Consider the following 23,132-nt stretch of genomic DNA (forward strand, 5'->3'; position numbering starts at 1 on the left):
TGAATAGTTAACTTATTGATTTGTGACTGACAGGGAATTTATCTCATTTTGCTATATGTTCACAATGTAGTACTTATTGGGAAGAGATCTTATAAAATCAATTTGATTTAAAATTGATTATTTTTCTTCCCCTGTTTTATTTTTTATTGGTGCTATTTTATAAAAAGTAACTTAATAGATACAACTCTACAAATTGTGCAGAGCCAATGAAATGCAGTTGTTTTTGCATATCCCAACTAAGCTAGGGTGAGCCATGAATCAGTGCCCCTGGAGCAGATAAGCTCAAGGGCCTTGCTCAAGGGCCCAACAGTGTTATCTTGGCAGTGCTGGGGCTTGAACCCCTGACCTCTCATTCAGTAACCCCAAGCCTTAACCACTGTCACTTATGTGCCTAATGTGTAACTAATAAATGTGTTTAAGACAGTGACATTTGTTTTATCATTTTACAAATGATCAAAATTATTATTATTATCATTTAAAGGGGAGTGGTGGTGGCATAGTGGACTAAAGCACAGAACTGCTAATCAGAAGGTTGCTGGTTCAATCCCCACAGCCACCACCATTGTGTCCTTGAGCAAGACACTTAACTCCAGGATGCTCCGGGGGGATTGTCCCTGTAATAAGTGCACTGTAAGTTGCTTTGGATAAAAGCATCTGCCAAATGCATAAATGTTAATACATTTTTTTAAGTGCATACTTCTCTAACTATTTACAAGACAAAATGACTTGGAATAGTGCAGAATTGTGCTGTTTGGAATACGCCTACAGATTTGTTGGGTGCTTTAAATTAGAATACAGCAGGCTGCAAATAGGCTAATATACAGTAGGCACTACTAAGAAAAAAGGTTTATTGCATCGTGTCAAAAAATTTAGCAAAAAACACAAATGTCCTGGCTTGCGACTTAATGTTTCAAATTCATCAAGCACATCACACACCTTTAGCACAGAGTACTGAGATAAAAAAAATGGATGTTATTAACCATTCTATAATTTTGTTCTAACAGGTTACAGATTAGAAAGGACAAAGTGGAACACTGGAAAAAATACCATATCTTCTCAGAACTAACTGAAATGAAAATCATAAAATATTTAGACCTTGGTAAGATCACTTAGGTTCATATAATGTATTTTTTTTTTTTTAAGAAATAAAAACATTCATACACTATACTTATCATTTTAAAACATTTGAAAATGTGTATTCTGTAAAGATTAAAGAAGTGCTTGCAAAGAGCACAGACCATCTTAAACTTTTTGCCGACCTTTGGACAGTTCGCTGTGTTGGTAGTACAGCAAGCATGTCAATGATTGTACTTACATGTTCAACAATATCAGCTCATTCTAAACAGCAGATAACCCCAAAATTATAATGTATATTTTCCAATTTTTAATTTTTTTTTATTTGCTTAAGGTTGTTTTATTTGAGCCATTCTTGAGTAAGCTTAGAATGGCTCTTGGCCTCTCAGTGAATAATTCACTTAATTCACAAATTGCTTTAAAATTAATAATTTATTTTTGTCTATCTTTTTTTATGTTCGTCCCCTGTTTTATTGTTTTATTTTTTATTGGTGCAGTTTTACAAAAAATAACTTAATAGATAGATTCATGATTTCAGCTTACCTGGACATCGCCTGTGTGTGATCATGACTGGAAGATACTCAGAATCATAACGTGTAATTTTCATGTCGATATTGTTGTACTTTTAAACATTTAAAACTTTAATACTGAATGAGGAATGAGGCCTACTCATTCATTCCTCACACTGAATCAAGCACGCGTGTTCTCACGGCGTTGAGTGTTTGTTGTTAATTACCTTTGGACTGATGATTTACGGATTCCAAATTCTGATTCAAACGCCTTATTCTCAGTATGAGTCGGCAGAGGAAAAACGCTTCAGAAAACAGCGAGGACGTAAAAAAGTCCATCGATCTTTTGTTCGAAGAAGTAACTACTGTCCGGAGGCAGCAGGAAAACCTCTTGGCCCTAGTGGAGGAGGTGAAAATGCTACGGCTCCAAATAGAAGTCAAAGACAAACGGATTGTGGATTTGGAGTGGAGGGTGAACGAGCTCGAGCAGTACTCCCGGATGAACGACCTGGTCATCACTGGTCTACCGATCAAACCACGCTCGTATGCACGCGCAGTGGTTGGGGACAATGGGGATGAGCCAGAGCTGGAGTCACGCTCGGTGGAGCAACAGGTGGAAAGCTTTCTCCAGAGTAAAGGAGTGGAGCTAAACCTGGATCACATCGAAGCATGCCACCCTCTACCCAGGAAGAGCAACAGCAAGCCCGTTGTCATTGTTCGATTTGTCAATAGGAAGAATAAGATAGCATTGTTGAAGCAAGGACGTAAACTCAAAGGAACAAATGTTTACTTGAACGAACACTTGACAAAGAAGAATGCCGAAATAGCCTGGAAAGCAAGAGACCTCAAGAAACATCATAAAATCCAATATACATGGGTAACCAATTGTAAAATCCTTATTAAGTTGAATGGCTCGGCGGAGGAAGCTAAGATTCTCACCGTGAGACATTTGGAGGAATTGGACAAGTATCAGTGAATGCAATGAGTAAACGCTTATGCCGACGTGAATACATCAAGGTAATTTTTGACGTACAGTTGAACTATGATAACTATACAGTATGTCCAATCCAAAAGACATTAATACTGAACTATTGAGGAGAGTCCATGAACTCCAACTGTTGGACCTGAATATGTTTAGTTATACAGAATTCAATAATCATGACACCGAAACAGACATTGACCCGGACAATAATTTTTTTCCTCTACTAATATTAATTGTAAGTATTATACTAATGCACAGTATAATACTGACTTGATTACAAAGGGTAAATTGTCTATTGTCCATTTCAACAGTCGAAGTATGTACTCCAATTATAGTGAAATACGTGATTACTTAGAGTCATTTATTCATCCTTTTAGTGTCATAGCAATATCCGAAACTTGGTTTAAAGATGACAAAGGAATCAACTTTGAAATAAATGACTATGTCCTCAACTACATTAACAGACAAAACAAGACGGGAGGTGGCGTTGCACTGTATGTCCATAAAACAATACATTTCTCAATAGTAAATAGTCTGTCAATAGCACTTGATAATGTCCTGGAGTGTGTAACTATTGAACTAAAAAATGAAAAGCAAAAGAATATTATTATAAGCTGTGTCTATAGGTCACCTGGATCAAGTGTAGACTTATTTAATGAATGGATGGTGAAATTGTTTTCTGAAGATAAAAATAAGCCCTTATTTGTGTGTGGGGACTTCAATATTGACCTTTTGAACTCAAACAACCACAAACCTACCTGTGAATTTGTTGATAGGATGTATAGTATGTCCTTATTTCCATCCATCACAAAGCCTAGTAGGATTACCTCTCACAGTGCAACTTTAATCGATAACATCTTTACTAACAACCTTTTAAACAAAACAGTTAATGGGCTATTGATCTGTGATATCACTGACCACTTACCAGTCTTTACTATATATGACTGTAATGTTTCTAAACATATTAAAACTTGTAATGTGCACTATAGACAGTACTGAACTGAGGAAGCTATTAATGCATTTAATGAAGAAATAAGGTCACAAGATTGGAATACTATTCATGGAGAGATGCAGACTGATGTGGCTTACAATCATTTTATAGAAATATTTACTTCCTTGTACAACAAGCACTGTCCCTTCAGAGTATTTAGTAAACCGAAAAAAATCTAAAATGCCCCTGGATTTCCAAAGGCCTGCTGAATGCATGTAAGAAAAAAATAACCTCTATAAATTGTTTGTCAAATCAAAATCCAAAGATGCTGAGGACAGATACAAGCTGTACAAAAATAAATTGACAGCTATAATGAGAATGGCTGAAAAAACATTATTATGAAAAACTATTAATTGCTAATAAATCTAACATAAAAAGAACCTGGGCAGTATTAAATAGTGTCATTAAGCAAGGATCGAATATAACGGAATATCAAGAATATTTTGATGACTCTAATGGAGAAAACAATGATATGAATAAATTAGTAAATGATTTTAATAATTTCTTTGTAAATGTTGGTCCTGATTTAGCAGCTAAAATTCCTAACCAAGAATTGAAGTTGAACACTGTAAGGAATGACCGTACTATTTTTCTCTCTCCTGTCAGTGAGTGTGAAATAATGAATATTGTTCAAAAATCCAAAAACAAGTTCTCTACAGACTGTCACTCCATCGATATGGTACTAATAAAAAAGACAATTAAAAGTATCATAAAGCCTCTAACACATATCTGTAACCTGTCAGCTTAAAAACGGCTGTGTGCCAAGAAAAATGAAAATTGCTAAGGTCATACCATTGTTCAAAAATGGAAATAGGAATCACTTTACTAATTACAGACCCATTTCTCTCCTTCCCCAGTTTTCAAAAATCCTTGAAAAGGTTTTTGACAAACGGTTAGAAATTTTACATATAAGCATAAGCTAATTAATGAAGGACAATATGGGTTCAGACCCAATAGATCTACTTCGATGGCCATAATTGACGCCTACAGAAGAAATATCGAAGGCTCTAACAAACAAAAAACATGCAATAGGAATTTTTATAGATCTCAAAAAAGCTTTTGATACCATTAATCATGATATATTACTTAAGAAATTAGAACTATATGGAATACGGGGGTTGCTGGGAAATGGGTGAAAAGTTATTTGAGCGACAGAGTACAGTTTGTTCAAATGGGTGAACTCTCTTCTGGATGTCTTGACATTGCTTGTGGTGTCCTGCAGGAGTCAGTATTGGGCCCCAAATTATTTAATTTATATATTGATGATATTTTCAATGTTTCTCAATTGGTTAAATGTGTATTGTACGCTGATGATACAAATATTTTTTATAGTAATGATAGTTTGGAGCGACTGATTAGCGTTATAAACAAAGAACTAAGTAAATTAAAAAAATGGATGGAAAGCAACAAATTATCCTTAAACCTAGATAAATCCAAAGTGATGTTTTTTGGAAAGTATCAAGCTGATTCGCAGAAACTGGTTGAGATAGACGGAGTACACATTGAAAATGTTCAGGAAATAAAATTTTTAGGTGTAACGATAGACAACAAGCTAAGTTGGAATGCCCACATCAGACATATTACAACTAAAGTCTCCAAAAGCCTTGCCATAATAAGTAGAGTTAAGCATATTCTTGATTATAATGCACTCCATACCCTGTATTGTGCTTTAATACAGCCATATTTAACCTACTGTGTTGAGGTATGGGGCAATAATTACAAAAATGTAATACAGTCACTTTTTTTGCTACAGAAAAGAGCTATACTGAATTATACACAAGGCCGCCTATTTCGAACACACAAATCCACTCTTTCTTAAATCCAAGCTATTAAAAATGCAGGATCTTGTAAAATTATATAATGCACAGTTCATGTTCAAAGCGTATCACTATTTATTACCTGTGAACATTCAAAATATTTTTCTCATAAGGAGCATTCGTACAGTTTGAGAGGATTAGGAAACTTTGTGGTCCCAATGGCGGGTTCCACCAGGAGGAGTTTTTCTATGTCTGTTTGTGGGGTTACTTTGTGGAATAATCTGGGGCTTGAATTAAAGCAGTGTCAAGGCATTCACAATTTCAAACGTCTTTACAAACGAAAGGTCTGGTTCCATTACAATGACATTGTGCTTTGATTGTATTCATGTTGTGTGGATTGTTGGATTAGTTATTATTTAGTTACCCTTGTGGTATTCCGTCTACCATTGTTGGTAGTTGTTCGTCATTATGTACTCTTGTGGTATTCCATCTACCATTGTCGGTATTTGAAAATCATTGTTATGTACCCTTGTGGTATTTCGTCTACCATTGTTGGTATTTGATTATCATTGTTACCTGTGGAAATATCTGTATATTATTAATATGTATGGTATGAATGTGTGGTTTTGACTTGTGCAACCACTGTTTCTAAATGAGGTATTATTATTGCTATTATTATTATTCTTTTTTTTTTAAATTATTATTATTTTCTCTTTGAGATTATTGATGAAGGAAGCAGCTATTTTTTGGTTGTATAAATTCTTTGATAGACTGGGGTGGGGTTTAATAAGTTTTACTTCTTCCCACTCCATTTTCAAGCATAAGTGTATAAGTTATTATTATTGTGTATCTTTTCTGTTGTCACACTATTTTTGCTTGAAAATAAATAAATAAATAAATAAATAAATAAATAAATAAATAAATTCAACTTGTGCAGAGTACAGAGTCAATGAAATGCAGTTGTTTTCACATATCCCAACTAAGCTAGGGTCAGCCATGAAACAGTGCCACTGGAGCAGATAGGGTGAAGGGCATTGCTCAAGGCCCAACAGTGTTATCTTGTCAGTGCTGGAGCTTGAACCTCTGACCTCTCATTCAGTAACCCCAAGCCTTAACCTCTGAGCCACCACTGGCCCACATGGTCAAATAATTTTTCAATTTGAGTGCAAAATCCACTTGGCACTAAACAAACGTTTAAATTGGATAAATCATGTGATCATATACAGTAATAGTGAGTTCAATACACCGGAACTAACTGATAACTGATTGTCCCTGTCCATGTAAGGACAATTATTGATTACTGAGCGCACTTAAATGTTTGTTTTACTGACATATAAAAGATTAAGAACGTCCATGACCACTCAGTTAGTCAAAGCTCCAACATGAATGTTCAAAATGCAGCGCTTTTAGTTTGTCTTTTCTTTTTTACAGGTATTCATTGAACATTAATTCATAATACTTATTTTATTATTTTTATTCTTCTTCTTATTAGTCTTTTTCTGCTATCATTTAAATTATTCTGATATATTATTAATTCTTTTACCTCCAGGTTTCCAAAGGGGTCAGACTGAAAGCACAGGTAAGAAGATTTTAGGAATGAGGTGTCATCTGCTAAATTAAAAGGATGGTTTACCCCAAATTACAAATTTTGGCTCATTTACTAACTTGGCAGAATGTTAGCATAAAGTCTCCATTCACTTTAATTGTATTTGGGAAAAGTGCATTGAAGGTGATTCTTGACGGAGACTAACATTTTATGCAACATATCCTTTTGTGTCTCATGGAAGAAAGCAAGTCATAAGGGTTTGGAACACCATGAGGGTGAGTAAATGATAGAATTGTCATTTTTGGGGGATCTATCTCTTAAAATAAAAGGTGCTCATCCCATTCCTAGCAGTCTTTTGATACAGAGAGTTTTGTTGATCAAGTCTCATAATGTAATACAGTATGACTGTTTGCCTAGTATGAGTGTCTACATGCAGAACTTGTTTATACAACACCTGGCAAAAAATTTGGAATCATCACACTTAGAGGTTTTACTTCGTAGCAAATTAACAAATCACAGATATGACACAAATACATTTTTGTTTAATAGCTGAACATTCTGGCTTTGTGAATCTTCCCTCAAACAAATTAAATGACATCATTTTAAAGAATGGCATATTTGTTTGTAAATTTGTCATTTACATTTCTAAAACAAATACCGGCACAATCTAAAAATGCAAATTAGTCTGCAGTTAAAAGAGAGTTGTCACGATTCCCTTGTTGTCGTAACAAGAGTGCTTACAGACCTTAACCAGCATTAGGACTTGGCTTCGTGAAAGGAAACATGGCCCCAACAAGAGAGTTGTAAATTGAAACAATGGAAAGGATTATAAAACTCCTTAAAGAAGGAAATCCAATGCTGAGTGTGGCAAAAGAAGTTGGTTGTTTACAGTTATCTGTGTCTAAAATTTGGTGCAAGTATAAACAAAATGGCAAAGTTATAAAAGGTTATAAAAGGAAAACATACGGGTAGACCAAGAAAGACGTCAAAGCATCAGGATAGAAAACTCAAAGCAATATGCCCTGTAAATAGAAAATGCATAACAAAACAAATGAAAAACAAATGGGCGGAAAAAGGAGTCAATGTTTGTGACAGAACTGTAAGAAATCAGCTAAATGAAATGGGATTTACATATAGAAAAGCCAAACAAAACCAGCACTAACACCTAAACAGAAGAAAACAAGACTAAAGAGAAGCAATCATGGAGTGTGGATGATTAGATGAAAGTGAAATTCAGTGATGAATCACAGATCTACATTGGCCAAGGCGATGATGTTGAAACATTTGTATGGAGCCGCTCTAATTGAACATATAAAGAAGAAAATGTAATTTCCCCAGTCATTCATGATATGGGGTTGCATGTCAGGTAAAGGACCAGGTGAGATGGCAATCATTACCTCAACAGTCAAAAAAACTTTTTGAAAGTTGGAACCAGCTTGATGGAGAATATTGTTTTTCATTTCATTTTATGAAGTAAAAAAGCTGGGTGAACATCCTCTAAATTTGATGATTCCATCATTTTTGTCAGGGGTTGTATTTTAGAAATCATACAGTGGGGCTTTGATGGTTTTAGCGATTCTAGGAAAATAGCAGAGAGCAACATCCAACACTTGAAACTGATTCCTCCACTAATTTGTGTAAATTGAAACTCAGCTTATTCCTTTTATGATGGTTTTTACATTCTACAGATGTTCTAAAGGAGTTTACTAAAACTGAAGGTGTCAGGATAGTGACAATACGCAGAAAGTTCTATTTTGTAGTTACAGCAGAACAATGTGCCACCAGGTGCATCGAAGAGACGTCCTTTACATGCAGGTGCAGTTCACACCACAGCTAAAACAGTTTATTAATATGCATTGTGTCATATAGTCACAAATGTATTTTTATAGACTGATCTAATGTTACGGAGCTATGGCAGATGGTGATTTGCACTAGTCTCAGCCTCAGACACCCATGTGCAGTTTGTTTACTAACTGAAACTAAACTTAAAACCCTTTTTTAAGTTTGTCTGTGAAATCATGAATGAAATAGTCTGAACTTCATTTTATGAGAGTCTCTACACATTTTCTGCTATTCATGAATGCTCTTTCTGTGTCTATTATTGTTGTGTAATATATAGATAAGCCTTCCATTACACTGAACATAGAAACAATACAATACAACTGCTATTGAAATGTGGCAGTTCTCGGCCAGTATGAGCTGCAAAAGTCTATTAATCTATTATTGAAAGACTGTGTACTTGTATGTGCTTTGCAGGTCCTTTACACACAATAGCAGGAATCTTTTGTGTATTATATTTTATGCCAACTCTAAGACTGCCAAGGTATTGGAAATAGCTGATGTTACCCTGTATGAGAAAAAGGGTAAGAGACTTTATAGCCCAATCAATTTCATTAGACATCAACAAAAATAAAATGACAAAAACGAAAGTAAATAATACGTAGATCAAATGACGTCCTATGCAAAGTTATGCTCACAAAAGCACAGGATTATTGATGTAAATCGTATTATTTTCTTTTGCTCTTGTTGTTTATTTATTTATTTTTGATGCTTGGCATTTCAAGTACTTTATTTCGTTGTTTCAATTTTGTTATGTGTTTTATGTTTAGTTTATAATGTTTATATGAAAACAAGTATTTGGGGTGATTTGCTTGAAGCAGTTTTTTGTAAAAAATTTCTTTTGTAAAATGTGGACCCCAGAAAGAAGACTAGCAAAGTGTAGGAAGTGTAGTTATTCAAACAGTATAGGCTGAATTTGCTAAATTCACATATAAAATTGCAAAGTTAACATGACATGAAGTGTGATTTACCAGATTTACAGAACCACGAAATAAACACTGGGCCAAATATTGCTTTAGAATTAGCAATATTACAAAGCGGCAGGTGAATTTGAACCAATATAGAGTTTGAATGAGCATATAGGCTATGAACAAAAGATGCGGTAATTATTTTATCTCAATTTTAAAGCTGATGAGCCTTTTATTTTGCTATCCTAAATATGCACTGTTAGTTATATGGTAAGTTTAAATTTATTATTTAAATAGCATTATTCATAATTAGTATTGATTTTTCCCCTGCTGTCACAACCCACCAAGTCAGAACTACTTCTGAAGTGAGCCCTAGGAATGTATGTTGTTGTATCAGTCTATAGAGAAGTTTGTAAACTTGTGTTCATGCATTGATTTCTACATACAGTGCACCTAATGGATTGTGTGAATGGCATTGGAACAGACTACAGAGGGACAAAATCCACAACAAAATCAGGAAGAAAATGCCAAAGCTGGGTGGAAATTTCCCCCCATTTGCCAAGGTGTCTTAATCTGACTTTACATTTATGATACTGTATTTATTGTGAAGAGAACATAGCTTTTGAAATGACAGAAACAATACTGGATCAGACACCTCATTAACCTCAGCTGTAACATCCCACAGGATAACACCAACGACACATCCAGAAGCTGACCTGGAGTCCAACTTTTGTCGAAATCCAAAGGGAAGCAAACAGGGTCCCTGGTGCTACACAACAGATCCAGAGACAAGAATAGAGCCCTGTGATATCCAAAAGTGCACAGGTACATTCAACAGTCCATTTAAACAACTGTGTGTTGCATAGTTGGGTGTGATACTGCATCATATTCTTGAATCTGCTCTTGATTTTCTGCAGAGGATTGCATGCACTGCAATGGAGAAAACTATAGAGGCAAAATCTCCTTTACTGAGCATGATTATACGTGTCAACGCTGGGATTCTCAGATACCTCACAAACATGGTTATTCTCCTTCAAAGTGAGACATTATGACTATATTATGACTATGTAGCATAAATGAGATATTTCAATTGTAAACACCATTTGGAGTTCCTCAGATCCCACACTGGCAGAACACTCAGAAGAACCTTATTGCACCCTTTAAAAGAATCTTAATATGCTGTTTACGGAAGGAACTTTAATATTACGTGCCTTGAAACATTTCCCTTATGATGAGATTACTGAAGAGGCTGTTAAGAGTTATTTCAGAATCTAAGAGTAAGTCAAGTTATTTTTATTTGCATAGCGCTTTTCACAAAACCCATAATTTCAAAGCAGCTTTACAGAAAATCATGCTGTGAAAGAACATTATGCTGTAATGTCTTAAAAATCCTCATTATGTGGTTTAAAGGAGTTATGAAGTTATTTTTTTAATACATTTTTTTATTATCTTCCCTGAGGTTTGTAAAAACAAATTGCACTAAAAAGTCAATTTAGTGATCATTTTACACCCTGTCCCTCCCAATTCTATGCCCGTGACTGAGCTTTAGATTTTTTTATCTGTCTAAAACAGCCTTTTTTACAGATTTTATTTCCACATTTTTTAACAGTGTTAATACTATTCTAAAAGTTAATTACATTTTTAGTAATTTTATGTAAATGCCATTTACAATGTGTGATATATATATATATATAACAATACACAAAGTTCACGATACATTACGATACGAGCACCCACAAAGGTTTCGCTCAAACTTATTCAAGAATTCTACATAAATGTTTTTTAAATCATAAATGCCACAAAAGTGTCTGACACTGGCAACAAAACAACTGAGATCTAAGTACCTTAAACAGTTGCACAGCATTTATTTTATTTAATTGTTGAGAAAAACTAATACTGAACTTACAATTTTCATGTTTTTCTTGAGAAAAGAAGTTTGTCTACACTGTAGACATTGTCTGAAAGCCCCCTGTGAACAAGTTGCAGTGATTGTAGCAAGGAAAAAATCCTTTCAATGTTATTTAGTGGTGAAAAAAAAAACTTGAGAGGAACCTGTCATCTGGTTCCAGTATTATTTAGCAGTTTGTGCACACCGATCGGCACACATGTATTTTTTTTGCCCTCTTCCCCCGGTTTCACTTTGCATGTAAACTTTACTGGTGTTATTACTACTGGTTTATAACATGTGTGCAAGTGTTGTTCTCGAAGCTGTTCACATTTCAAAGTGTAATTGCTGGTTTCTTATGTTAACTTTTCTTTTTGAATAAGCTGTTTTTTGATAGTTATGAGCGTCTTGCTGTGCATGTCACACTCGGTGTCAGGGAGGAGACTCATCCGCAGCTCTCAATATTGCGTTGCTTGGTTTTATATACACTGTAATGTGTTTATGTATCGTATGATACATATGGTATTGTATGGTGAGCATCGTATCGTACGATGCAATATTTTTGAAATATCCCTAATATTTAAGCAATATCACACGAGCAAGAGTGCTATATGGCCCTACATCAGCACTGCTGTGATTCGGCCGTAGGTAATCACAGCAGTGCTGATTTAGGGCCTTATTGCACGATTGCGAGTGCAATATTGCTTATATACACAACAATTAAATAAAAAAAAATGTATGGTCATAAAAAATGCATTTGTGCATGGAACTACGTTCTTACATGACGATCAGAATCTGATGTTGCTGGTTGAATCTGAATGATACGACCAAGCCTCCATTAGTAATTCAAAATTGTCACTTCAGAAATAGTTTCACGGCTTGTGCTGTTTCTAACACATTTTTGTATAAACAACGATGGATGTGTGTGTGTGTGTATATGTGAATGAGAGAGAGAGAGAGAGAGAGAGATGGATCATGTGCGATCACCTGTTGCCACACCCAAGCAGAGATGCTGTCAGCTTTCTGAAGATCAGCTTTCTCAGTGGAAAAATAGCATCCAAGCGGGGATAATTCTACCTATTTCGAGGTAGCCGGTGCACAATAGTCGATCAATATAGAAACCGCAATGTCCATTTTAAACAGCACTCCTGTAATTAATCAGTCTGTTGTGTCTCTCAGATGTGATGAGACCGTAATGCTGAATATGTTCGTTTAAAGCCGTTTAAAGCTATTCCCTATCTTTAGTAGTGTAGTGTAGTAAGTGTAGTAAGCGATCACAAAGAGCTGTTGTGTGTAAACGGCTGATGCGGATTCACTTCACATCTCCTAACTGGTTCATATGACACACAAAAATTATCTTTTGCCACCACCTGCAGGCTAAAATGTGTAATGTCAAAAAATATAGACAAACCATAGCTATTAACAGATAAGAGCTGGTCTGAGTATTTCTGTAACTGCTGATCTCCTGGGATTTTCACACACCTCTAGAATTTACTCAGAATGGTGCCAAAAACAAAAAACATCCAGAGAGGGGCAGTTCTGTGGACAGAAAGTCCTTGATGAGAGAGGTTAACAGAGAATAGCCAGACTGGTCCGAACTGACAAAGTCTACGGTAACTCAGATAACCGCTCTGTACAATTGTGGTGAGAAGAATATAATTTCAGAATGCTATTTTGAGATGCGGGTTGGAGTTGTTTTGGCGGAACCATGGGGACCTACACAATATTAGGCAGGGGGTTTTAATGTTGTGGCTGATCAGTGTGTGTGTGTGTATATATATATATATATGTATATATATGTGTGTGTGTGTGTGTGTCTGCATTATATCATAGGTGCTCGCTAACAGCACTTGCCCCTACAGACTGTTAAGGCTAAATGGGGGATCTTTGTCTTTGTGTCTGCATTATATCAGCATATCAGCCATCCTGCTCTCTAAATATAGCATCAGCCATTACAAACAAATCAGTCTATCACTAGTCTCAAGGAAATATAAAGCTGATTGTCATTGGTAGTGAAAACTAGTTCTGTGGTTTCTGATAATGTCTCCCAGGGGAAAAATATACAAGAAGAAAAGCAGAGGACCTAATACTGAGCCCTCTGGCACTACATACTTTCCTTCTACTCGTTTACACAAAGTGGTAGTGGTTGAATAAATAGGACCTTATCCATACTAATGCCTGTCTGCAAATGCCAACATAATACTTAAGCCTATCCAAGAGAATGTTGTCATCTATGGTGCTGAAGGCATCACTTAGATCTAATAGCACTAGAAGAGAGATGCAGCCGCATAATAAGAGCAAGTAATTTGCAACTCTGATAAGTGTAGTCTTTGTACTATGATGGGACTTAAATCCTGACTATAGCGAGGAGTTAATAACACTGAAAAGAGGTTCTAAGATTACAGGAAACACCGCTTTCAGGAGATTGGGTATACACCAATTCTTTGACAACATCACAGTCGGAAGTGGTTGCAAAAACACTGGTGTCACACCTGTGCAAATAGTAAAACAAACCTGTAGTTAGCTGACCCAACAATCCTCAAAAAGTTATCTCTTACCTTTCAATTGTCTGGTTAAGCTAAATAAAATGTTGAGCTACGCCGCTGGATAATTTCCAACACAACATTTGCAATGAACATTTTGTTACAGGTATGTTATTAACTCATTTTTATAATAATAGTTTAGCTAAGAATATTACTGTATTTATGATGGTGTCGTACTTTCATTTAATCGATGATTATAACTAGGGGCCATAGCATAACCAATGACTATTTTGTCCAATGACTATGCGGCCTGGTTGCCACCTATTTGCCCAGCTGCAGGGGCTCTACTGCCAGAACCGAAGTGTGAGCATGGCTCACTGTACTACCCACATCTGAAAAGGTATCTAGCGGCTTCACCTTCTCACTGACCTCCACTAGCGTTCGGATGTGTGTCTCTAATTCAATAATCGTCTCCTGCCTAGTTAATTCTTTACATTTATCACATGCAAATTCATCACTGGTGATGCATGAAGCTATGATAAACGTGTGGCATGCAATGCAGCAGTGATAACGTGTTGGTTCCATGACTTACCACAGATTTTTGTTGTACAGGTTCCTGAGTATCAGAGATTTGAGATCAATACAATAATCTGTGTGAAAAACGCAGCGGTATAAATGGATGCACGTACAGATGAAAGTAGAAAAGTGGTAACATAAGTAAAATAGCAGAGATTAAAGATTAGAAGGCTAAAAATAGAAAATGCTAAGTAGGCTAGCAGGCTAAAAAAATGTTTCTAATAGAACTGTAAGGGTGCCTAGCATTTCCTTAGCATGTGCCACCAATGTGGCATCTTAGGAACCCCAAATGGTGCCTCAAGAATCTTTAAATGTTTACATTTTGTTCTTATTACTGAATGCAGGCAAATACAAATTTTGATGAAGTGTGTTTTTATAGTCATCCTGAGATGTATTTGGAGGAGAACTACTGTAGGTACTCAGAAGGAGAACCCAGTCCCTGGTGCTACACCACCAACCCCAACATTCGCTGGGGTTACTGCTCCATTCCTCGATGCAGTAAGATACATTTCTGTCACCTTGAACTTCTAGGTTGTGAATAAGATAATTAGTTAATCATTCATTGGTCATATTTTTCTTGTAGCAACTGAACCACCCACAATTGTACCAGAGCTTACTTGTGCGACTGGAAGGGGTAGCTCCTACAGGGGAACTATTTCTGTGACGGAATCAGGGAAAACTTGCCAGAACTGGGCATCTCAATATCCTCACACACATTCCAGAACTCCAGAGAACTACCCATGCAAGTAAGCATCAATATTATTATGATAAAGTGGTTTTGAGGGATGTTGTGTCATGATCCTACCATCTCTGCCTCGTTTTATTTTTCACTTTAGTGGCAGGATCCTGACACTCTTGTTATACTGTGTTTCTTTTTCTTCTGCTGTGTAGTGTATCATGCTCACTGCCCTGCTTGTTTCTTTCCTTTTCATTCCCTGACCCCGCCCCCTCATTTCCCTAATTTTTCTGTTTATTTACCTCACCTGCTCGTTTGCCTCCTGATTTAAATTCCCCTGCTGTACTCTGTCCTGTGCTGAATTATTCCTCTCTGTTCCTTGTCCTTCATGTTTACCTGTCCTGTGCTAGAATATTTCTTGCTGTTCCTTGTCCTTTGTCCATATCTATCTGGATATTTTCTTTGGTACTGTTTTCAGATTTTTTTTTTTATGGTCCATTTCCTTCTGTTTTTCCTTTTGTTAGTTTTGTTTGCAATTTTTTTTGGTTTTTCTTTTTGGTTTTGCCCTCTTATGGGTGTTTTCATTTACTAACCTTTTGGCAACAGTCTTGGCCTTTTTTTGCTCTTTTGTATCTTGCTTTTGTATTTTTTTCCCATTAAAATTTTAAAGATTTTTACTGTCTGCACTTGGGTTATTTAGTTTAAAGGGGTCATGACATGAGAAACCAAATTTGCCTTGATCTTTTGGTATATAAGAGGTCTTTGTATCATTAAAACGTCCTGCAAGTTTAATATTTTAAGACGTCCTCCCCATTCTAAACGAATCATTTATTTAATCAAGCTCAAAATACAGCTCGTTCTGGATTCATGGTTAGAAGTGACGTGTCGGTTAGAAGTGACGTGTCGGTTAGAAGTGACGTAACAGCGTTTGCATATGACCGCCTCCAGCACAAGATAACTACGCTATAAGCGCAAGACAACTACGCTCATTTCGTATCACCGTGCGCCTCACAAGTGTTCAGTCGATGGACAGCGAGCTCTGACAGAGACTACTTGTGCACAGGAAAATTACGATGCCACACAGATGTGCTGTTCCTGGCTGTGGTCAAACAAAACCTCTGAATAAGCTGCCGAAAGATCCAGGCGTCAGGGAAAAATGGTTGCAGTTTATTTTTTGCGGACGTTCCAGTCACGGCAGTGTTAACTTAAGCGTTTGTTCTGTACATTTTAAGGATGACTGTTTTGAGAACAAATCTCAATATGATGCTGGCTTTGCCAGAAAACTGTTGCTCAAAGATAAGTCCGTGCCGACTATTCTGGGAACAACGACGGCGCAAACTGTAAGTAATCTATTTTAAACTTTAAACTACTTTTTAAAGCGCAATTTCATTCATTATGAATAATCACAGTGTTTTTACTTAGTTTACTTGCATATTGTTCTGGCTGGGGGCGTCAATAATTGATACATAGGCACTGACGTTAGCCAATCATAACAGTGGGCGTTAACACTGAAGTCTTAAATGGAAAACGCCCCCAAAACAGACTGTTTGAATCAGAGGATGAGAAACAGGGTGGGAAAAGGTCATAAATCACTAGATTTTAAAAGTTTTTCTTAAAAAAATATATATTAATACTATAATTGCACCTAAGGGAACATAATAATACAATAAAAAAAACCATGTCATGACCCCTTTAAAGTTTTATATTATTAGGTGTATATTGTGTTGTGTAACAGATGTGTAAACTTTGTTATGTGTAAATCAGATGTTTATCGTAATTGTCATACTGCTGTGTTGCTTGGAACAGCACCCAAGACTTTCACCCACTGTTGCACTTGTGTATATGGTTGAGTGACAATAAAGGGATTTGATTTTGAAAACCTGACAGAAGAATCCAGCAAACTTTGAACCAAGCAGACAGTCAGCACTTGGTATATGGGTCTGTTTCTCCGCCCCAGCTCCCGTCAGGAGTCAGTTTCCAGAAGCACACCAAACACCAAATTTTTGGACTGCCCCAAAGATGGTTGATCCATTGCTGAGTATGCCGTGGCTCTCCTCAATGCAGCCAAGGAGCTGTGCTTGCATGAGAGTTTCCTCAAACATCTATTCCTAGCCAGAATTAACAGGCCTCACAGCTCGGAGGAGCCCTATTGGGGAGTTGTGAACCACATTTGCCAGCTAATAGTGATGGAGGCCTTCCCAGGGGAAGGACCTACACACCGGATAACTCCTCTTTGTCTGCTTTCCCTCGCGTTCACCATGAGCCAAGTGTCTTTATAGAAGGAGGACTGCTGTAGCCCCCTGGAGGCACCTGCCCTCATCACAGCAGCTCCCTAGGAGGCATCAGCCCTCACTTCTGCAGCTGCCCTGGAGGCACTTCGAAGGTCATGGAGGCCGTTCCCCAGCCGCTAGCACTACCTGTGACTGCTTCTGAGTTCCCCCCTTTCCTGCCATCTCTTCCCTGGCCGCCGCCAACCCACCGGCACAGAAAGAGTAGAGCTCTAATGAGGCAGCTGTCGTCGTTTCGTCTACTTCTGGAACACTGCATCATTTCAGCTGCATGTTCTTGTGTATGGGTTCCTCCTATTTATGCATCTATTAAATCACCATGGTGTTTTGGTAAAAGCACCTCATATTACTGTTACCCAAGTGCCTGAAGTCTTGTGCCTGCCTGGAAAAGCTGTTCGTCATCTGTGAATGAGTTTGAATTTTCCACTGTGATGTGAGCTCATGCATGAGGCAGCGCCTCATTTGGATGCATTTCTACTCATGAATAATGTGAACAAATGCTCAGAATCTACTAACGTACATGTGTACTGTCCTACCAATTTTAACAAGAGTTCATGCATATGTAAGGGCAGCCAGCTGGTAGATAGCTGTGCAGTGTGTAGCCTTTAGCCTCCTTGTTAGCACACCCGCCTCCCACGCCGGTTCGAGTCCTGTTTGGAGCGTGGCGAACAGGGCCGGTTACACATATATCTATATTTTTGTGACGTTGCTTCTAGGGTTGGATATATATATAGAATATTAACGATATAATCTTGATGATTTTGATGACGATAAGAAATTAAGCAAGATCGTTTATATATCACAATGATGTTAAAATGCTTTTTATTTGGTCATTTAGCTTCATAAAGAGCATCAGTTGACTAATATGAGATTATAAAACTGCAAAAGGCTGCAGCGAAAGACAGATAAACCTGTCTGTATTCACTTCAGAAGTTGCACTGCTCTGTGTATGCATGGGGCTCATGTTTTTAGCTCTTTTAGAGCAGACTGGGTGCATTGTGAAATAAAAGTACTGCAGGTTTTAAACATTAGCAATTCAAAACATGTTATGATACAAATCTACAAAGGTGGAACTGTATAACAGAAAAGGAAGAGATGAAATTGTTTCACCAGATGCAGAACATTGTGAATGACACAAAACACTTTCCATGTCAAAATAAATGCTCCAGGTTAAAGTGACATGTCAAAATAAAAGCTTGTTTATTCACAAAATATGTTTAAGTAAAAATAAATGAAGGTAAATATAGCTTTTTTTTAAAGCTACTATGTATCATTATACATTATATTTAATATAAATATGCATATCAATGGAAATTATTAGAACTCATTCTCCCTTGAGTTCATTTAGTGAAAAACTGAGTTAACATGCCTATTTAAAATAGATTTTTATTCAATGCCTATAATAAATTGAATCTACAATGACTGTTTGTGTTACGAATGGGCAGCGAAGGCAGACGAGGAGATGCGGATCCAAGTGCAGTTCAACTTTTATTGAGGAACAAACAAGGCAGGTACATGGAAAACACGGGAACAAAGGAAAAACCCTCGATGGGGAAATGAACACAAGACTGAGGAAAACGGGCAGGGAACACACACCAGGCTAACAACATTCAATGACAGACAAGGAGAAAACAAGAAGCAGGGCTTAAATACACAGGGAGTGATGACTAAATAGGACACAGGTGAGAACAATGAACAAAATGGCAGTGATGATGACAGGTGGATACTGGGAAGTGTAGTTCTTTAGTAGTAGTTCTTTTACAAAATGGCAGTGATGATGACACAGGGCAGACAACAGAGGAACGTGACAGTTTGGGTGAAATTATGGTTCCTCTTTTGAGCTATTTCAGAGCAAATACATAATTATTGAGATATACATTGAAAATCATCAATTGGCTGAAAAAATCGAGGTATAATTTTTTTTAGCCTTATCGCCCAGCCCTAGTTGCTAAAAATTCTGTTTTTAAACCGGAACAATAAAAAAGCTCAATAATACAAAAATAAACACTTTCCCCATTAACTAGAAGAACCTTTCTATTCCAGAGGCCTTGAAGGGAATTACTGCAGGAATCCTGATTTTAATGAAAGTCCCTGGTGTTTTACCACAGACCCTGACACCCGCTTGGAGAACTGCGCTGTGCCCAGCTGTGGAGATAAGCCTACACCTGGTCTGTTTTAAAATAATTATTACATGACTAAAAAACATATCACATAAAATGATGATTTAGTTTTTCTTTCTTTGTTGTTTATTTGAATGTGCCACTACAACTATTAAATGTGCCATGTGTAATGTAAATATGTGATTCCCAGATGAGCCCATCATCACTGAGAGCAAGGAATGTTATGAAGGTAATGGAAACTCGTACCGTGGTGATGTATCAGAGACCATTAGTGGAAAACAATGCCAGTTCTGGACATCCAATGTACCTCATTTTGTGCCTGGAGAATTCCCAGAATTGTAAGGCATATCACTTTTATTTTGTGTGATGTGTTGTCAAATCTTTTTTTTTTTTGTTAATTGGGTACACACAAAGCCCTTTTCCTCTGACATGGTTTTGCAAATTTGAAAAAGAAAAGGCTGTTCTGGGGCAGAAAACTGGTTCTGCACCAGCCAGAAAAGCTTGCTCATCCCTGCGCAGAAACTGATTATGTCAAGGAGTGGAGGTCGGGTTAATGTATCATCAACAGGTAAACACGAGTGGCGGTGGCGCCAAAGCACCAAACTGTTAAGCAGAAGGTTGTCGGTTCGATCCCCACAGCCACCACCATTGTGTCCTTTAGCAAGGCACTTAACTCCAGGTTGCTCTGGGGGGATTGTCCCTGTAATAGGTGCTCTGTAATTCGCATTGGATAAAAGCGTCTGCCAAATGCATAAATGTAAATGTAAAGTTTTCCCAAAAAACAACATTAGCTACCTTCTGCAGCAAGGAGTACTTCTTCACTCTAAAACAACAACAATAAAAAACCCACAAAAATGTCAGACATCAAAAGCGTTCAGGAAACACAGACGAAACGAGCAATCTAGTTGCAATATGGTCTTCTACAGTGATCCAAAATGAGCTAGAGCAATCACAAAGGACAAGAAAAGTCTACAAGGATATACAGCAAGAAATGATACTCGTTGGTGTTTTGAGACAAACACTGAATTGCCGGTGTCCTCTGTAGCTGATCTTGGTAAGTTATTACATTTGCCAACTTTGTTAGCTTTCCTTACACTCTTTTCATCTTATTTTGTGCATTGTTTTTGTTCAGTAAGTTCTACCCACTTATTTAAGGAGATTGCAGCTATCTATTAAGTAAACCAGTGGGACTGTCAATAAAGTTGTAAACATAATATTATTTGCTATGTCAAAAATTTTAATATAACCATCTTCTACTCCAATGATAATAACAATTCCACTGTTACAGGTTATAGTACAAGTTAAACAACATTAACATTTTTATACAAAATATGTGATCACATTACCAGTCATCTTGATGTCGTCTCTGGCAATCTTGCTGAGCAAGGAAACAACATTGGATTACAGTTCTCTGTATGTTTAAATATGTCCACAAAAACAGGAGTTAAAGCTGTACACAAACGCTGGGACACGGCAAGTTTGTTTTGAGCAGGTGAGGTAGTTACGTAAAACTACCACGCTACTACCTTTCTCAAGTCATTGGAAAAGCACTGCCATTTTGCGATAGGCTCCAGATTTCCCCAGCCATGAACCAGCCAAGCACAAACTCGGTACTAAAACATAGCCATTTCGATGGAAAAGGGCTGATAGACATTCAAAATTTTCAGTATTTGTGGTCATCTCGAAAGTCTATGCCAGACTGCCTCATCTAGAGCTGTTGCAACTGATTTCACTTATATTCATTCTGGCTTCTGATTTAATTATTAATTATTATTTTGTCATTTTGTCATACAGAGATTTGAGGGGGAACCTGTGCAGAAACCCATTAAATAAAGAAGCCCCTTGGTGCTACACCACTGACCCATCTGTTCGGTGGGAGTATTGCAACATTAAGCGGTGTAATGACAAACCCAGCATATCCACACCTGATCCTACTGATTATTCAGAAGATGGAGAAAGAGGTTTATGCACATACAAGATAATACATTAATCTAATTTCTAAATGAAAGCTAATAAAGTGGGTTAATGATGACAGAATTTCCATATTTGGGTGACCTATCAAACTATTTAGAAAAAGTGTTCTTCCCATACCAATTAGGCATGGTCGGCCAAAGGTGGCTGACTAATTGACTAGTCATCCAACAACATTAATATATTTAGCAGTGGTGATTTTAACGAGGGACACAATTTTTTAATAATTAAAAGACGCAACTTCTTGGAAAGTGTTTTTGTGTTGACAGCAGTAATTAACAGCCAGCAAAGTAAACACCTCTTCAAGACATTTCATCTCATTAATGATTTAGGTTTAGTCCTAATGCACCAATAATACAGCCTTCAAAGCCTAGCTTGTGTAATATCAATTTTTATCTGTTTAGCGCTTTTCACAACACACATCATTTCAATGCAGCTTTACAGAAAATGATGCATTGACAGAAAATGTAACTGTAATATCTATAAAGTCTTAGAGTCATCATTGTGTAGTTTGATTAAATATATTTTAAATTGTGTATAAAAAGAAATAATTAAATATTAATTGTATTTAGAACTCCAGTGTGCAAGCCGAAGGCGACTGTGTCACGGAACACAAAACTACATGAGATGTTGGTTGTGGAGCGGAGGGGGGCGGGGCGGGGCCAGGCTAGAATGTCGCATGACCGGTCCGCAATCGGCCTGATGGGGCACACGAGGGATAAAGGTGGCCGGTGACGATGGTTCGGGAGAGAGAGAATTACGGGCATGTCTGTCGTGTGTGTGTGTGTGTGTGTGTGTGTGTGTTTATGGTTTAAGTTTTCATTAAATTATGATTTATATTGACAAGCCGGATCTCGCCTCCTCCTTGCCCATCTTAACCCCCTTACATTGGTGCCAAAACCCGGGAAGGAGGAGGGATGCCCGTCGCAGAGTCCTCGACACTGCCGTCCACCCAGGGGAGCGCCGCTTTCATCTGCCGGGTGACGGAGTAGCCTGACCGCCCGGATGCGGGAACGGCCACCGTCCGCGGGGCGAGTGGGGACTGGATTCCCTGACCTCCTGGAGCGATGGAGCCGCTGCCAGGGGCAGAGGAGTGCCCTGCCGTCCCCCAGAAATGCGGAGGGGTCGAGGGAAGACCGCCGTCCACGAGGAGAGGAGGGAAGTAACTCCCCAATCGCCTGGAGCGGTAGGGCCGCTGCCAGGGGCGGAGGAATGTCCCCAGGTGCTGCCAGAAAAGCGGAGGGGCGTTCTGTCCGCTGGGGGTTGGAGGTTTGACTCCGGTTTGCCCGGAGAGGAGCGGCTGTCGTCCTCTGAGGAGTGTGGAGGAGTTTTCAAGGACCACGCGACGGTACATCAGAGAACCGGTGAGTGAGCTTTTTCTCTCTCTCCTCTCTCTCTCTTTCGCACCATGTTGGCCTTTTTCCCTCGCCGATTTAGTGTTTTTTGTTGTTGTTTACCCCTCCTGTCTCCTCCCAGGTCGAGGAAGGCAGGGATGACCTGACTGGGCACAAAGCACGCCCCTCCCCA

The 23,132-nt window shown here is 37.8% G+C and overlaps 1 protein-coding gene across 1 annotated transcript in view; it reads left to right on the forward strand.

Annotated features, from left to right (window-relative positions):
* Positions 1 to 6,695: 6,695 nt before the first annotated feature.
* LOC127622443 (plasminogen-like) overlaps positions 6,696 to 23,132 on the forward strand; it is a 33,246-nt gene continuing 16,809 nt past the window's right edge. The window contains 12 exon segments of the mRNA XM_052096549.1: positions 6,696 to 6,744; positions 6,863 to 6,892; positions 8,548 to 8,674; positions 9,116 to 9,222; positions 10,055 to 10,169; positions 10,292 to 10,431; positions 10,524 to 10,644; positions 14,930 to 15,048; positions 15,134 to 15,296; positions 19,558 to 19,682; positions 19,825 to 19,972; positions 21,429 to 21,595. Coding sequence (XP_051952509.1) covers positions 6,696 to 6,744; positions 6,863 to 6,892; positions 8,548 to 8,674; positions 9,116 to 9,222; positions 10,055 to 10,169; positions 10,292 to 10,431; positions 10,524 to 10,644; positions 14,930 to 15,048; positions 15,134 to 15,296; positions 19,558 to 19,682; positions 19,825 to 19,972; positions 21,429 to 21,595 — 1,411 coding nt within the window.

Source organism: Xyrauchen texanus, chromosome 28, assembly GCF_025860055.1.
Source record: "Xyrauchen texanus isolate HMW12.3.18 chromosome 28, RBS_HiC_50CHRs, whole genome shotgun sequence".
In the NCBI taxonomy this organism is placed as follows: Eukaryota; Metazoa; Chordata; class Actinopteri; order Cypriniformes; family Catostomidae; genus Xyrauchen; species Xyrauchen texanus.